The 16,389-nt window shown below is 38.0% G+C and overlaps 3 protein-coding genes across 4 annotated transcripts; 1 reads left to right on the top strand and 2 right to left on the bottom strand.

Annotated features, from left to right (window-relative positions):
* The first annotated feature begins 250 nt into the window (after nucleotides 1-250).
* LOC132193938 (CYFIP-related Rac1 interactor B) lies at nucleotides 251-7,086 on the top strand. 2 transcript variants are annotated; one of them, XM_059614914.1, is made up of 10 exons: nucleotides 251-397; nucleotides 3,901-4,072; nucleotides 4,316-4,437; nucleotides 4,490-4,592; nucleotides 4,646-4,782; nucleotides 4,839-5,036; nucleotides 5,377-5,456; nucleotides 5,514-5,640; nucleotides 5,693-5,763; nucleotides 5,814-7,086. In XM_059614914.1, exons 2-10 carry the CDS (start codon nucleotides 3,985-3,987, stop codon nucleotides 5,878-5,880), a joined length of 993 nt encoding a protein of 330 aa, XP_059470897.1. In that variant the 5' UTR covers nucleotides 251-397; nucleotides 3,901-3,984; the 3' UTR covers nucleotides 5,881-7,086. The 2 variants fall into 2 exon arrangements, with proteins under 2 accessions (XP_059470897.1, XP_059470896.1); XM_059614913.1 differs by lacking the exon at nucleotides 251-397 and adding an exon at nucleotides 3,681-3,806.
* Nucleotides 6,835-7,774, bottom strand: LOC132193940 (uncharacterized protein C20orf85 homolog). Its single transcript, XM_059614915.1, has 4 exons — nucleotides 7,625-7,774; nucleotides 7,487-7,565; nucleotides 7,317-7,431; nucleotides 6,835-7,265 (listed from the first exon to the last, which is right to left on the bottom strand). The coding sequence occupies exons 1-4, from the start codon at nucleotides 7,744-7,746 to the stop codon at nucleotides 7,120-7,122; spliced, it is 462 nt and encodes a 153-aa protein (XP_059470898.1). The 5' UTR covers nucleotides 7,747-7,774; the 3' UTR covers nucleotides 6,835-7,119.
* A 133-nt stretch (nucleotides 7,775-7,907) lies between these two features.
* Nucleotides 7,908-14,454, bottom strand: LOC132193844 (staphylococcal nuclease domain-containing protein 1). The gene is made up of 14 exons (XM_059614766.1): nucleotides 14,300-14,454; nucleotides 13,815-13,933; nucleotides 13,461-13,603; nucleotides 12,889-13,223; nucleotides 12,677-12,835; nucleotides 11,691-12,205; nucleotides 11,174-11,357; nucleotides 10,982-11,117; nucleotides 10,755-10,917; nucleotides 10,558-10,699; nucleotides 10,251-10,497; nucleotides 9,980-10,197; nucleotides 9,364-9,573; nucleotides 7,908-9,308 (listed from the first exon to the last, which is right to left on the bottom strand). The coding sequence occupies exons 1-14, from the start codon at nucleotides 14,345-14,347 to the stop codon at nucleotides 9,198-9,200; spliced, it is 2,730 nt and encodes a 909-aa protein (XP_059470749.1). The 5' UTR covers nucleotides 14,348-14,454; the 3' UTR covers nucleotides 7,908-9,197.
* Nucleotides 14,455-16,389: the final 1,935 nt, after the last annotated feature.

Raw genomic sequence — 16,389 nt, 5'->3', positions numbered from 1 at the left:
GAAATACTAAAATTAATAGTTCATCTATTCTGAAGCAATTTTCAGTAGGAAGAAATATCAATTTGAGATCAGTCTTGGTGCTTCAGCATTTTTAAGGGATTATAAATGTTCATTTTGACATCAATGATGACAATTTAAAATCTGAAACTATTTTAAAATGAGAGACGGCCGGCGGAGTTATCTAAAAGCTGCCTTTCCGCGGTTGGCGCACAAGCAACGCAGGCGACCCTCTCTTCACGGTTCTGCATGCGCACTGCTCTCTGCGGCCGTCGCAGTCGAGTGTCGTGTGCATTTCGTTTCAGTGCTTCGCTCTCGTTCTCCGCGTTGCTTTTTTAAACTTCGATCGAGCCACTAATTAGAAAATTGGAGCCACTTGTTGGACGCTCTGGCAGCATAAGTGAGTATAACATTTTAACACAACCTTTCTTTAGATCCCACCCGCCTATTTTACTTTTTATTCAAAACTCCAAATTATGTACAAGAACGGATTTTTTTATTGGTGTCGTACTTAATATATTGTAATACATTTGCGAACACTCTTTTTGTGATTTCATGAAGGAAATAACACGACCGCAAACGAAACCATTCATAAGATTTGAAATATTTGTTTCAAAGGAAGTTCCTTATCACTTATCAGCCTTCTATTTCCCTCAACCTTACAAAAATAATTTTACTTAGATTATGAAGCATTTGGTAAAATGTAAAACCAGTCAGGACTTAAATCTTTCTGCAAGAAAATAATTCTTTGAGGTTTAATTAAATCATTACAATAATTTTAATGAAAAAATGTGATTTTAACAAAATAATTATAAAAAATTACAGTTTTAATTTAATTCTATTTATTAAATTTATCAGGCAGTTTGGTTTCTGTGAATGGTTTAGAGAAATCAAAGGCAAAGATAATTTATATCGTTGGCTGGGAGCCCAATTCGAAAACAGGAAGCGGGAAGTAGAGCTGCTAGGAGTGAGTGATGTCACGCCCGCCGATTTACATTTTCGTTTTCAATGCGCGACGAGCCAGCTCTCTTTTGGCTCAAACAAATAAGCAGAGATCTCTTTTTTTTGGTATTGGGATGCTTTCACGGTTCGCTGGTGCTGAAAGAAATAATGAGTCTGCGCCACAATCATCTCTCTTGGTCCCGCCGGATGAAATTCGGCGACACGCAGAACAAAAAGATATTATAAAGAAAAAGCATCAGGGTCATGCTGCGTGTAAGGTTGAACAAAGAACACGGCTTATCTCACAGAGAGTTTCACACTTTTCTTGCAAAGCTTCTCATCTGCAAAAAGAGATTTTATGCGACGTGTTCTCGATGTTAGGAAGATTTTTAAAGTAAATATGTTTTAAGATTCATATTTCACTGTAACAAAGTTAGAAGTTCAACAATGGGACAAATTTTCACAAAAAGGATAAATGGATAGAAAATTGTGGTCTGATTGAATTTTTTCATAATTTAAAAAAAAACTGCTTCAAAAACTGCAAGAAAAGTTGTGGGATAGATGCAAGTGGAGTTTTCTTTAAATACTTATCAAAGTGCATCAAATCAAGGATCTACAACAATGAAGGTTAAATTATTTCCAAAATGGCTTGTATTATTGTTAAGACTTGTTTTGCTTATGCGAATAATTAGTATTTAAAACTGATTTAAACCATGAAAAGGATCAAATTTTGAAACATTAAAAAAATTATTTATTTAATGCATTGAATGAAACAGAAAGTAGATGATAGTAAAAAAAAATAAACAACAAACTATAACTTTTAATCTGGTAAGATTGGGTTGAGGCCTTATATATTATTTGATCATGATCAACCCTTTTAATTCAATATTCGTCCATTTAAAATTTTATAATAAAAAATAAAAATATTTATTAGATGACAGTTTTCCTAATTCCAAAGGAAATTAATTCAGTACACTCCAACGAGAAAAATAAAATATTGTATTTGAACATTTCAGTTAAAAAAAATCCATTCTGTCTCTGTAATCTGCCTTGGCTGTTTGTTATTGTTACATTTTTTTATGGCGGCCCATTTAATTATTGCAAGCGCGACCAACCATAAACAGATCGAATATCCTGGCCTCTTATCTCATTTTTATCAGCAAAAGCCGAACTCAACAGTTGGTGTTTTTTACATGTAATGTAATTTGCTAAAAAGCAAGATAGAGAAAAAATGGTAATAGGCCTAAATAAATATTCTCTCTTTTGAAAAAAGGTAAAAGTTTTAAAGAAAAGGAAATAATTAATAATTATTTTATTAAATACTGAAATATTTGCATGTCAAAACCGTTTTCAAACACATTTTAGTAATTAAAATTCTAATTGAAGGAAGATTAGATTGCTCTACATTTATCTCACCACAAAAAGACGTTGGCATCCTTTACAGGGGAAAATGTGGCTGGTGTGGCTTTCCAGGCCTAGGCATTTTTTTCCTTCAAAAAAACGTTCCTTTGGCTTCTCGGTAATTAAATTCCTTTATTTTGAAAGAGGAAAATAAAAATAATAATTAATTCTCTCAAAACTTTGAAATAAATATTTGATTCCGAAAAAGAATTCAAACAAACTCTCATGTATGGACAAAGAAAAAATTCATTCAAATAATGATTTCATACTTTTTATCAAATCTAGTTTTGGGAGTTTGCATGAAATAATTATATGCGAATTTTTTTAGTAATAAAAATGACTTTAGGTGCAAAGTTCGAACACTGCTGCATTTATTTGATTTGCGCGAGCAGCAAAAGATTTATTTAAACTCGCTGCCGGCAAATCACCCCTTTCACTATGTCAATGCGGACGCGCAGACCCCCTACTTGGCTCAAGCCGCAAACAAACAATAAAGCACGACGCACTGGAATTGAGTGTGTGTCGGTCGTCGCCGGCTGCTGGGTCTGTTTTAATCCTGCTCGGAAGCAGCACTGCTATTTACATTGCTCACAGTGACATTCCGAACAGGCGCGAAAGAGAGATTCACCAGAACACACTTTTAAAGAAAAAGCTAAAGCACGCCTGCGAACGGCACAGATTTAGATTTCTAGAGGCAAAAAAGGCAAGGATCATCGAGAAAAGGGTTCAAAAAAATTAGAAAGAGAGTTGAGCCAAAATTGTTTTTTTTTTTCAATAATTTAATTAATTATTAAATTAATAAAATTAAAGATAACGTTTTTTAATTTTGGTTTTCGAACAAGTTCTTTTATATCTTTGTTGTATATTTTTTGCTATTGTTATTATTATTAATTATAATTATGTTTTTTATTAATATTATTATTTATTAAACTTAATTTTTTACAAATTTATTATGTTATATATACTTCAAGATCAAAAGAATTTTATTAAATTAAAATAAACGTCAATCATAAACATCTTCAAATAATCGCTAATTTTTTCTAGTTGTAAAGACTTGATTTGATATTTGATCGGAGTCCTTCATTTTATAAAATATATTACAATCATATTATTTAAAAAGGATTAAAATTTCAATAAGTGTTAATAAGATTTAAAAAATGCATAAAAAAATTGTTATACAACTAAATTTCAATTTATTTTCCTTTTTTTCGACTTATTTCCTATTTGAAATTTTTTAAACTACTCCCATATAACGACCTCACCCTTACTTCACCTGTAAACTCAAAAGTTCAATGCCCCTTTGATGCAACAACCTTTCACTTGTGATTAGTTTCACTTTCCACCGACAGATGTCGCACGCGACAGCGAATAAAATACGTGCAGAAATATAAATAAGTGGGCGTAGGAACGACGAGTTGCTGGGTTGTGCCCCAGGTTGTGATAAATTCTGCACCAGTTCCTTGTTTGTAAGTCTCGAAAACACCCCGAAATCCGCCCAACCCGCGTCCCCAATCGACCCCTCGACCTTTCTAATCGCCACTCTCGAATTAATTTCGGCAGATTTGCTCAACATCTGGCCGGATAATGACGGACGACGAGTAGCAGCAGCAGAGACTGAGACAACCTGACGAGCAGTGAACGAAAATGGGCAAACTTCTGAGTCTTTTGGCGAGGGACGACGCGTCCACCTGCTGCTCTCCTCAAAAATACGACGTCTATCTCGACTTTGAAAGTAATTATCAATTAAATTTGCAAAAATTAATACACAAGAGTTGCTTTTTGCAATAATAATTTATTCATATAAAAAGAGAAAGACCAGTTGATTAGTCATCGACCACTTGCTGGTGACACACATCAACAGGCATCACATGAGATTATAATTTTATAATCATCTATTTTCGTTTTAAATCAAATAAGATTTTTTTAATCTAACTATTTAATTTTCTCTTTTCTTTAATTTATTTTATTTCCGCAGATGCTCAACCAACAGAAATTGAACAAAAGACCTTTGGCGTTGTCCAGAAAGTGCTGAAGAATTCGGAAATGATTCTGGACGAACTGCAACAGTACAAAGGAGCGGGAAAGGAAATACGAGAGGTGATTGATTCATTTTGTATTTTGCAAAAGTTACTTAGTTTTGAAATTTCAGGCCATTTCCAATCCGACCGAGGAGTCTCAGAAACGAGCCTTGCAAGCGGTCTTGCCGCTCGTATCGAAACTGAAGCGATTCTTTGAATTTTCCATGGAATTAGGTTGGTTCGAATTAAATTAATCTGAAATCTTGATTATTTCTTCCTAACTTCAGAGGCCATTGTTCCCCAAATCCTGAGCGAGTTGTGTTCAGGGGACATGATTCCGACCCAACACCTGGAAACGCAACAAGCTCTGGTCAAACAGTTCGCAGAGATCCTCGAGTTTGTCCTGAAATTCGACGAAAATAAGGTTTGCTCAGATTTATTATTTATATTTTTTAATTAATGACATTTTTTTTCAACCAGATGAAAACTCCAGCGATTCAAAATGACTTCAGTTATTACCGAAGGACCATCGCCCGCCAACGAATGAGCACCAGCGACGACGGTCCTGATGCCAGGGAGGTCAGCACGGAGCTGGCAAACCGCATGTCTCTCTTCTATGCCCACGCCACCCCTATGCTGAGGGTGCTCAGTGACGCGGTCTCGCTATTTGTTAGCGTAGTAAGTTTTGATTTTTAATTAAAATTTCTTATGATTTTATTAATTGAACTTTTTAAATTGGTTTCAAAAAATTTCCACAAAACTTGTTCCATTTTGGAACTATAGTTGATAACAATTTTAAAGAAGAAACGACAGATTCAATTAATTAAAAAATATGGGAATTTCCACGTGTACCCTGATGTCAATTCCTTTTTAAAAGCCCTTAAGCATATAAACTCAAAATGAACGTTTCCTAAAAAAAACTTTCTGCCAAAGGCCTCATTGAAATGCCCAATCATTTTTTTCTTTAAAATTTTACTACCAATTTAAAGAAATTGATTTATATTTTGTATTTGTTTAGAGAACAGACATTCCAATAGAGAACACGACCGAAACCTTGAGCACAATGGCAAAAGTTTGCCTGCGAATGCTGGAAAGTCCGTAAGTTTCTTTCTGATTCATAAATGAATTCAAATTTATCACCTCTATAAATTGCAGGCAACTGATGGCTCAATTCCAAAGAGAGGAAACACAACTGTTTGTTTTACGAGTTATGGTCGGCTTGGTGATTCTCTACGACCATGTTCACCCGCAAGGTGCTTTCGTCAAAGCGTCGAATGTTGATGTAAGTTTATTTAAATTTTACAATTTTGATATTTATAAAATTTTAATCACAGGTGAAAGGCTGTGTGAAGTTGTTGAAAGAACAGCCTGCAGTGAAATCGGAAGGACTTTTGAACGCCCTAAGGTAGAGACAAAAAATTTTATTCAAAATTTATTTTATAATTTTTGATGCAGGTACACAACCAAACATTTAAATGAGGACGCCACGCCAAAGAACATAAAAACGCTGCTGGCAGCGTGATCAGCGCCGAAACGATCAATTCCAGCATCTTTTTCTGCTTGCTTTCGTTCTGACGTCAACTGAGTCATTGGTGGAGAATTTTATGCTCTTTGCCTCTATAGTAATTAACGGATAATCAACTATACAACAAAAGTATATGTGTCATATCACTTTGAAGAACAAAAGGACTGGGTGAAAAATGTTCTGTGAATTCACGACTGGAGCGATTGATCGATCGAAGAAAAAAAACATCACACAAGAGAGTAGCAAGTTATTTATTATGTCACGCCTTTGTGGAGAATTTAATGAATTAGTTGTTGGGTAAAATTGCGGTGCTGTTGAAATTACGTTTGCCAAAGTCTTGTTGCAGTTGAGGCCAAATTTTTAACCAAAAAAAGAAGATTTTAAAATGTTAATGCATTTCGTGGCCATTCCAGCAAAGTGTTCGTAGTTGTTTTCATGCATGGAACAGTAGATTTATCCAGACCTTTGAACCATTCAGTGCATTTATTTTGTTTTTCACCTGGAATGGCTTTTGAGCGTTTTATAAGAACTTTTCAAACAAATTTTGTACACTGCCCTAAATTTTGAAATTCTACAAAAAATTGTGCGGAGGCGACAGCATTTGGTGCGACTGTGCCTTCTAGATTGAAATTTAATTGCTGACCATCTTTTCAAGGAAAAGGCTGTTAACTATGTAAAAGAATGTCGAGTGTGAAAAAGCGGGCCCTGATTCATGAGGCCGATTTGCTTTCAGGCCTATTTGTTACGGAGTTGAGAGTTTATGTAAAAGAGTCAGACACCGAATCGGACAGAGAGTTTCTTGTATTTACACAAAAAAAAAAATGAAATTATTCAATGCTTGCATTTAAAACTTCAGACGAGAGCTAGTGCCGAAATTCAAAATGCACCTTTCTGACAAATTTTATTCCAATATATTACGTAGAGTCAAGTTCACGTACCCAACTCTTTGCGATTTGAGCACAAATTTTACTGTGACAATGAGGACTTTACCTCTGATAAAGCAGGTTTAGGGAGCGAGTCTAAAATTCAAAGTTAAAAAAGTAATCCCGAAGGAATTCTGCATTATATCCAATACAAATCAAACCTCAAGAGCCGAGAATCACATCTCTAAGCTTTGGGGCATTTTTATGTTTTACCGTAATTTATTATCTCTCCTATTGCATATGTAATTACATGGCGAATTAAAAAGCTTTTCATCGTGAACCGGTTGTTTTCTTGTACAAAAATACATAAATTTCACCCCAGGATAATGTGCTTTTGGTTTTCCATCAGTTTGCTTCGGACAGATCCCTCAGCTCTCAGCGTCAGCTTTGGAGAAATGTACAAAGGTCCTGCCACTGCATTTATCAGTGAAGCTCCATCTGCATTCCATCCTACAAGACCTTCTCGCAAAAGAACTTAAATTGAATTAATCAAATTAGAAGTAAAATTACCAGAGGTTGTTTTGGGCAATTTATCTCCGGTTGGCGTTTTTGAGCTGTTAAAATCTGCAGTTTCCTCCTTTGATGGTTCTCTTAATTTTAGCTCAATCAATCTTTTTTGAAAGTCCTGTTGCATTTTTATAATTATTTGATTTCTCAGTATGCAGTATAAATAAGAATACTTTATGAGTATTTTTTAAAAAGCCAAATTTTTCCTCCCACTCGCTTTTGGACTTTTCCTCCCTCTCGATGAGCTCTTTCCTAAAACATATTTTCTGCGCTTGGAAAAACCACACACAACGCGTTCTATGCTTTCTCACATAATACCGTCTTTCCGCACCATCGTCATTTTCACGTGACCCTTCTCATGTTTCCTGGCGACCAAACCAGAAGGACCAGAGGTCTCTCCACCTTTTAGACTATTCCGAGCCTGGCTTGTCATAATAACAAATAAAGTTTACTTTGCCAAAATCAACACTTTCACAACTTATTGTCCACAGACAAACCACTCAACAATCCGTTGCCACAGAAACGCAGTCAATATCAGAGAAAATTCATATTAGAAAAAGGAATTTAGAACAGTAAAAGCAGTAAAAGAAACGATTTTTTTTTTATATTTTTATGAGTTGTTTATTTTAACGTGACCCCCATATCCCAAAATAACAAAGAACCTAATCAGTTAGTTTACTCGAATACAAAAATTAGTAATCGGCAGCGGGATATCTTCTGTCAAACTAAAAACATTCACAATGAATTGCAACAACAAACAGCAATCAATCGTTTAAAGGCTAAAAAAACATGGAGTGGTAGACCAATGAAATTACAGGGGAGAGGAAGCGCTTGAGTTTCTCCGATGGCTGCGATAGGGATTGGAAACATTCTTCTTGATATGATTCAAACACAGTATAAAAATTAACAATAAAAAAATGGAAATCTAAAATCGGGCTTTGAATCGAAAAGCTTCTCTTCCACGAATCCGTTAGGCCAAAAATTATATAGAGAGGGTTACTTTTCCTTTATTTTTATCACAAACGCATATTTGGGGATAGGTTTTCTTGATACAATTGCTTACGGAGAAAATGAAATCAATAAAAAAGATCAGTCGTCTGGTTGCACAAATTTGGCAATGCAAAAAGTACAATGTCCGTCCCTACTGCGCAAAATAAATAATGCGACGGCTGTCTCAATTAAAACTGTTAACAATTAAGGCACTGTCCAGTGCTCACTTCAAGCAGCTCTTTCTCGTAAGCAAATTTCGTGATTGACGGCACCAAATTGTGAAATAAAGAATCATTAAAAAAAATGAGGTGTTTCTTTCAATGTGTGGGTCTGTTTGACGTTTTTTCTCCAGCTCATTCTCTCGCAATCACACAAATTTCTAGACCCCTGACCAACGACGCCTGGGGAGGTTCAACGTATCGTTAAAAAGAGTTCACATTTGACATCACAGCTCTTGAAACAATCTCTACATTCACACAATGCATTCGGGGGTGGGAAAAAGGGTTCATCATTTTAAGTGTGTGTGTCTGTCTGTCTGTGTGTATAAATTTTCTTAACCTCGAGTATTCCCTTAATCAACTATTAATCAGCATATTTTATAAATTCCTGTCTGGTCAAGTGGATTTCCAAAGAGGGGAGATTTCCAGCAAGAAAATCTCTCCGCGATACAAAAATCCTCCAGTCTGTTCCCGTAATCATTCAAATTTCTTCACTGGGGTGGGGGCAGTAGTTGTTGTTTCTCGCTTGGGTGATTTTTTTTTTGTATGTATGTTTGGGCGAAACACGGGGGTGCACGCAGACCACCCTCTCGATGGTTTTCGTGGGCAAGTCTCGCAATAAAATCAGGGTTCGGGAAAACTGGCGTCGCCCCCATGTCGCAACCGGCTTGTTCGATTAGCGTTTGATGCCAAACTCGGTGGCGTCGTCCTCGGTGATGTCACCGTACTGCCAGATGCGGGCGTGTGCCCTCTTGGCAGCTTCCTGAGACGCATGGTACTCGTCCATCTGGGGGGCAATTAATTTTTAAGTAAATCCTCAACAATGGAAAATAAAAACCGACCAGTTTCTTGAGCCGTCTATCTCTGCGGTTCTCCAACAGCAAGAATCCTTCCTCCAGAAGGTACTTGATGATGTCGTCCTTGCCCTCCTTGTCAGTGGCGACCGAGACAAACTCCTGGGTGCCCACTCTGTACTCGACGTTGATGAAGACAGGGTCGTTGGTGATGAGCACCTTCTTCACCTCGTCAATTGCATCAGCTCTGTCCTCAACCTAAAACCAAATAATGAAAAGTATTTTATTTAAATAAAATAGTAGGTGGGTATAAATATGAATAAAATATACTTTAAATTTTAGGTGTGTATTAATGCAATATTAAATATTGTGAAAAATAATTGAATTAAGTTTATATTATAGTTAATTTAATTATTAATTAATATATGTCATGGGAGTTTTGAAAATATTCAATATGTCAAATAGTGTTGTGTTTGAAGGACTAAAAATGATATGTTCCCATTCCTTAAAATTTAGAAAATCAGGCTTCTTTTTTTTGTCATATTTGTGTCAGTCGGTTTTCTAATCATAATTATTCTATTCATAATTGAACACTGACAAAAAAATTAGGAGATTTTCCAATTAATTTAATAATTAATTTAGCAAAAAAAAAAAAAAAACTCACATCAGATGGCAGCTTCACCAACGCCAAGGTGTACTCATGAGCATAGGGCTTGGGAGCAGTGAAGGCTGGTGGCAGGGCAGCGCATCTTGAGGTGGAAACAGATTCCCTGTTGCCGTAGTCAACGTAGAAAACCTCCACGTCAGCACCTCCCTTGGCAACCTTCTCAATTCTGGCCCTGTACCAGTTGCCGTCAGCAAACTTGGCGGCGCAGAGATCGCCTAAAATGAATATTGGAATTTAAGATCCTTTTCACTAAATCATTTGAATTTACCCTTCTTAGGGGTGTAAGCGCCACCAAGAGGTGGGTTGGTCTTGAAAGACTGGGTCAGCTCGTCCATCATGGCGACCAGCTTGGATCCCTGGTCCTCCTTCTGAGCATAGAAATGCAACTCATCAGCCACTTCGGTGATGTACGCAGCCGTGTACTCCTTTTTGCGTTCGACTGGCGCCTTTTCATCTTCGACGGGAATGTCGTCCTCGTTTTGAGTCTTTTCTTGCTCCACGTAGTCCTTCCAAATCTAAATTTTTGTTGACGTTTAATACACCAATTCCAGTGAAAAAATTAAAATAATAAAAACCTTCTCCTTTTTGGCCTTGGCACTGTCTTCTGCTCTCTTGAGCTGCGAGTAGAACTCAGTCTTTTCGGCAGTGTTGTGCACACTTGCCAAACCAGCCTCAACCAGCAGCACCGATAAGTTGTGGTTCTCGGCCCACAACCAGCTAAACCAGATTATAAATTAAATCCAAATAATGAAAGTATTTACAAAAATTTTACCCAATCATGCTGCCTGCCTTGTCGGTGCTATCAACCTTGATCTCAACATCGTGCTGCAAAACTCTCTCCCTGGTGAACAGGAGGGCCTCCTCGCCGAAAGGCTCACCTTCGACCCTGCCCTGTCCACCTGCAGCTGGTCTTGATCCACGAGGGCAACTGATACCTAAAATTTGCCAAAGATAAAAATTAAAATCTATAAGTTATTTATAATTTTGAGGACTGCTGACCAGCAAGCAGGAAAGTGATGACGCAAGACTCAGATTCGATGTGAATTCTCATCCTGGATCCACTGGCAACAAACTCAACCACGCCCCGCAGACGTCCCGCACGTTGGAATGAAGCCAGGTATGTTTTGGAGCTTTGCTGTAATTTTTAAAATGTAAGAAATGTTTCGAAATTATTACTGGTTTGAAACTCACTCCAGACACTTCGTTGACTCGCTTCAAGCCAGTGTCCTTTTTGGAATGCAGACCTTTGAGGCCCTTGGAGGCCTTGGTCTCGGCAGATAAGAGCTCGTCATAGTGCGAGGAGCGCTGGTCGTCGTTCTGCTTGTACCTGATCACAGTGGCCAGGCCCTTGGACACCATGGCTTCGGCAACATTGCTGAAATTTAAATTATATGTTTAAAGTAATTTGGAAAAAAAATGCGTTTTTGTGACGAATTATTTAAATCAAGACTTATCAGTTAAAAATTAGCTTAGATTTTAATTTACATTTGTATCTGTATTGATTTCAATTGAAATTCCAAAGGATGGCTTTTAAAAATATTAATAAATAAATTTATGACCATTAAAATTACTTTCAATAAAAATATCAAATTTTTCCTTTTACCAAACAATTTAGTTTAAGTTTTATAAAATTATATAATGGTTTGACTTGGAATGGCTTTTCTATAGCAACTTCGAAAGAAATTTTAATAAAGAAAAAGACCCTTACGCATTTCCAATGGTGACGGTGCAGCAAGTCTTCTCAGGGAATTTGTCAGAGGCCGGCTGGACGTAGTCGACGACCACGTTGACCTTCTTGCCAACGAGCTTCTTGCGCAGAAACTCCCTGGCCTCGAACATGTGAGGAATGTCGTAGAGTGGGCGGAAGCTCTTGTCTCTCGGCTGAGGGGGCTTCGGGGCCTCTCCCTCCTTGGGCTTCTCTTCAGCCAGCCTTGGGGGGCGGATGGAGGCCAGGAAGATCTTCTTGTCCTGGCCGTTGGACAGACGGACGATGAGGGCGTCGGCCCCGACAATCTCCATCACGGTGCCCGTGTACTCCTTCTCCTTGCCGGTGAGCAGAGAGGCGGCGCTCGGCGTCCAGTCCTTCCAGCGGCGAATCCGCTTCTCCTTGGCCTGCTTTTCAGCGGCGCGCAATTTGTCTGAGCCGGAGCTCACCAGCGCCATGGACCAGTCGACACAGTGGGCAAAACCCTCAGACAGAAGAGCCTCGGCAATGTTTCCCTTCTGCAAATTTATTAGAAGATTTTAAATGAAGACTAGATTTTTTTTTTAAATCTTTAAACTTGCGAAAAGGCCAAATAAATTTTGATCAATTTTTTTTACAACCGCATTGGTTTTTCCTTATTTAAAAGAAATTTAAGAAAAAGCTATTTAAAAACTTGAATTGAATTATCGAAAAACATTTTTTTAATTGCAAACCTTGTAATTTAAAATTGAAAGAACTAATTTTATTTCTATTTTTTTTTGTTTCTTTTGCTAATTAGCAATTATTTCAGCAATAATGTATTTTCAATAATAATTTCAAAGAAAATCCCTTATAAAAAAAATTCTAAAAAAAAGAAATAATAACATCTCAGATGGACCATCCTGATCATTATGAGCTACATTTTTTGACAATAAGTGATTATTTGTCGATTATTATGTGATAAAAAGTCCCACAAAAAATCAATTATTCATCTCATCCTTAAGTCTTACCGGGTGGACGAGGGAACCAACAAAGTTGGCATTGTTGACCGATTCGAGGATGATCTCAACATCGCGCTGCAGCAGTTTTGACTCGACAAAGAACTTGGCCTCGTCTCCATAGGGCTGAGAAACCGAGTCTGGGTTGTTCTCCATCTTGGTCTGGGGGCACTGTTGATTTCCAAATTTAGAATTAATTTTGAATTTTACTATGAAAAACAAACCCTGATGCCGGATATCATGAGGGTGATGTGGTAAAAGTCGGGCAAAAGGAAAGCCCTGACCGTCGATCCGTCCCTGACGTGCTCCACAATGGCCTTGATGGGCTTGCCCTGGTTGCGTTCGACGAAATGCTTCATGTTTTCGATGTTCCACTTGCAGTCTCGAACGTGGGTCGCAGCGTTTGGGCTCCACTTGCCCTTGCCAGCGCTCTTGGCGGCCGCCTCGATCTCCAGCAGGCGGGCCTGCTCGGCCGATGGACGAGACGGGTCACGAACTCGGACGGACACCAGACCCTCGGACACAAGGGTCTCGACCACATTCTCGCCGGTGGCTGCGTCTAAAAAGTTCACAATTGATTATTTTATTTTTTTTGAAAATAATTAGAAAGCAATTTATGATGGAATTTCGCTTTCAATTTCTCCTTATTTGCGGATTATAAGAATTATGCAAAGCCACAAAGATAATAATTCTCCAATCATGTGATTATGACCTCAAGGTCAAGATAAGTGAAATAATTAGGCCACCGAAATGCTGGGCTTTGGATACGCATAAGTATTTCATTCATAGAATTTACCTTTGCCCAAGTAGATGACGCCATAGTCCCTAGTGGCATTTGGGGGCTTCTCGAGGGTGAAAAGAACACTCTCCCCGACCAACTTCTTTCGCAGGAATTCGCGAGCCTCCCAAGCAAACGGCTCATCTTTCGTCTCGTCAGCGCTGAAATTACATTTTTTCCATTGAGCATGAGAATAAATTTTGAATAAATTTGGTACAAAAAAAAGGAAAGTTTCCAGTTGAATAGTTTTGAATGAAATGACAGATTGTTTTAGCAGATAAGTAAAACTTCTTTAAAGATTTAAATTATAAATGGATTTTGAAGGGTGACTCTAGCTTTAGGGGTGGGGAAGAGGGTGAAATCCTTGTTGACCTGGTGGTAGCACGTCTGGCCAACTTGGGGGCCAAGATGTTGGACAGCAGGATCGTCTTCTCCGGCGGAGGGCCTCCCTTCGGAGGACCACGGATCACCACAGAGTCCCCTGAGAGGATCTGCAAAGAGGGAAAAATTAGTTCCAAGTCTAAGAGTGAACCGCCTCCGGGGGCGGCATTCGTCTCTATCAAAAGCCACAACAGCTGGCCGGATTTAAAAATCCGGTCAGGTCAAAAGTGGCGTTTCGAATCGAATGTGCCGCCTCCGGAGGCCTTTCCTCGGAGGAAAACTTGGTGCTGGGGGCGGTCGGAGGCGGCCCGCCGCCCCCGGTGTGCCAGTCGGCCATGTGTTTACGGCCACAGTGCCACGATGCACGCCGCAGCGAACGCCCCAGCGACGACCGGAGGCGGCCGTGCTCCGGAGGCCGGCCGGCGGTCCTTCGGGGGCGGTGCCGCCTCCGCAGGCCTCCGGGGGCCGGTGCTCACCTGTTTGACGATTCCTCGGTGCAGTGTCGGTGCGGCTGGAGCACTCATGCTGTCTGGCCCATGCAACGAAACGGGAAAAAAGAGGTGGCTGGCTCGACGTGTGAATTCTTGTTGGCCTCGGTTCCTTCCACGGCCGACAGAGCGCGCGCCAATCGCCTCTGCGCAACGTCACACGCGAAACCAACGCACCACCGGAAGCAGCGGCGGCGGGCGATCCGTGCCTGTTTACTCGTTTTTAACCGTTTTGCCGCCAAAACCACGTGCGCAATGACATTCGTTCGTTTGCTAGTGTTTGATTGATGTCTGAAGTGGCTCAAAATACACAATTTTTCTTCAATAATAAAGAAAACAGGTATTGAAATATAACTGAACAAAGTTTGCTCATCACAACAATCGGAGCATAATATTTGATTGTTGCAAAAAAAAAATTAATCATGATATTTTTTTCGCTTTTTTGCTTTTGACACAATAAAGAATTTATAATTAATTATTAATGTTGTGCTTTTTGCTGAACAATAACAAATTTTATATTCAAATAAATGTACAAATTAAATTTTTTAATCGATGCCTTTTCTTTAACTATTTTGCAATCTTTGTTGTATATTTATTTTGAAGTCCATACAACACACAATACCCAGGTGAAAATCGGTACTACCATTTGGTACATAATAAAATGATATTAGGACGATTCTTAACTTTTTTTTCTTAGTATTACCCAAAATAGTTCTAAATGATATACTAAATTCATAGTACTAATCCAAAATTTTAATTTTTTAATTGAAAATAAGAAAATTATATTGTAATATTATTGTTTATTGAACTAGAAAATATAATTTAGCATACATCTTAAACCTGGGATTATAAAATTAGTAGTTCAAAATTAATTCTCCTGTGGGGCTCGAATCTTGTTTTCGCGGAATCAAAACATTTTGCTCAATTTATGTTTCTTAGCTCCTTTGATTGAATTCAACATCAATTACTAAAACAACAAAATATTATCCAATTTATGATTATAAGTATGAAAGCGCCTAACTAGGTAGGCAACTTGTCGGTCGCAGCTCGCTTGCCGGTCACATACGCTGGCAATCTGGTAGGATTCATTTCGAATTTTAAAGTAATTAAAAATAAAAAATTATCAAAAATTTAGCGTTTTTTAGTTAGGTTCAAAATTTACGATTTAATTAATTTTTATAAATAAATATAAAATAATTTAATTTTTATATGAATTTTTTTCAAGTTTATTTTCTGTTAGAGAAAATTTCAAAATCTTTGATAAATTAATAATTTCCAATCTGTGTATACAGGAATTTATTTGTATTTGAAATAAAATTAAATTTTGAGATTTTGTCTGATTTTTTTTCAGAAGGTATCAGTGGTTTATTCAAATATTCAAATAAGCACGGAAGAAGTGTGTATTTCACCACAAATTCTCATTCGTGTCCCCCGAAATGAATTATGTCGAGGCGGCCTGACGAATTCCAATTTATTTATATACGCGAGCGCGCACATCTAGGAGTGCCAGCGCAGATATTTCATTATTCTCCAGTCACTCATAACGCGATGAAACGCGCCATAAATCTTTGTTATTTCCAAATCACTCGCCAATAAATTTCGGGCTTTGTGTCACTTGCGCGGCGCGCGAGATGAAATTCTGGCCTCTTTCAAACGCAGCAGCAGCCATCCAGCTGGGTCAATCACATGAATTACGACATTCCACACAAAAGGTGGGTACAAGCCGCGGCCTGCCATGAGGGATGCCAGCCAACATTTCGGGTGTGTCGATCGCGCCTCACAGAAAGAGGAGCAAAAAATTTGTGAAATATAAGCCGTGAGTATTCAATAAACAAATTTTGATTCAAAATTATTTAAGAAAATTTCCATACAAAACAATGTTAAAAATTTCAAAATTTCAGTTGTACAAATAAATTTAATTTTTCCTCTCTGATGTCTCCTTGGAAATTACATCTAAAAATATATTTGTCAAATTTTTAAAAAAATTTAAAAGGTTTATTTTTAAGAGTTGGGGCCAAGAGTTGGGGCCAAGGGTTGGGGCCTAATTTTGAAAAGTTTGATATGAAAAAATGGTTTAA

This window comes from Neocloeon triangulifer, unplaced genomic scaffold, assembly GCF_031216515.1.
Source record: "Neocloeon triangulifer isolate White Clay Creek 2 clone unplaced genomic scaffold, ASM3121651v1 ptg000005l, whole genome shotgun sequence".
NCBI classification, from domain to species: Eukaryota; Metazoa; Arthropoda; class Insecta; order Ephemeroptera; family Baetidae; genus Neocloeon; species Neocloeon triangulifer.
This window is presented reverse-complemented; position numbering and strand designations above follow the sequence as displayed.

Coding starts and splice junctions, on each gene's coding strand:
- LOC132193938 (XM_059614914.1), top strand. CDS start 3,985: ATGGGCAAACTTCTGAGTCTTTTGGCGAGGGACGACGCGTCCACCTGC. Junction 4,073..4,315: donor CGTCTATCTCGACTTTGAAA/GTAATTATCAAT, acceptor TTATTTCCGCAG/ATGCTCAACCAACAGAAATT. Junction 5,037..5,376: donor TCTCGCTATTTGTTAGCGTA/GTAAGTTTTGAT, acceptor GTATTTGTTTAG/AGAACAGACATTCCAATAGA.
- LOC132193940 (XM_059614915.1), bottom strand. CDS start 7,746: ATGACAAGCCAGGCTCGGAATAGTCTAAAAGGTGGAGAGACCTCTGGT. Junction 7,566..7,624: donor GTGCGGAAAGACGGTATTAT/GTGAGAAAGCAT, acceptor AATATGTTTTAG/GAAAGAGCTCATCGAGAGGG. Junction 7,432..7,486: donor TTTTAAAAAATACTCATAAA/GTATTCTTATTT, acceptor AAAATGCAACAG/GACTTTCAAAAAAGATTGAT.
- LOC132193844 (XM_059614766.1), bottom strand. CDS start 14,347: ATGAGTGCTCCAGCCGCACCGACACTGCACCGAGGAATCGTCAAACAG. Junction 11,118..11,173: donor GAGTCAACGAAGTGTCTGGA/GTGAGTTTCAAA, acceptor TAAAAATTACAG/CAAAGCTCCAAAACATACCT. Junction 10,918..10,981: donor CATCACTTTCCTGCTTGCTG/GTCAGCAGTCCT, acceptor GGCAAATTTTAG/GTATCAGTTGCCCTCGTGGA.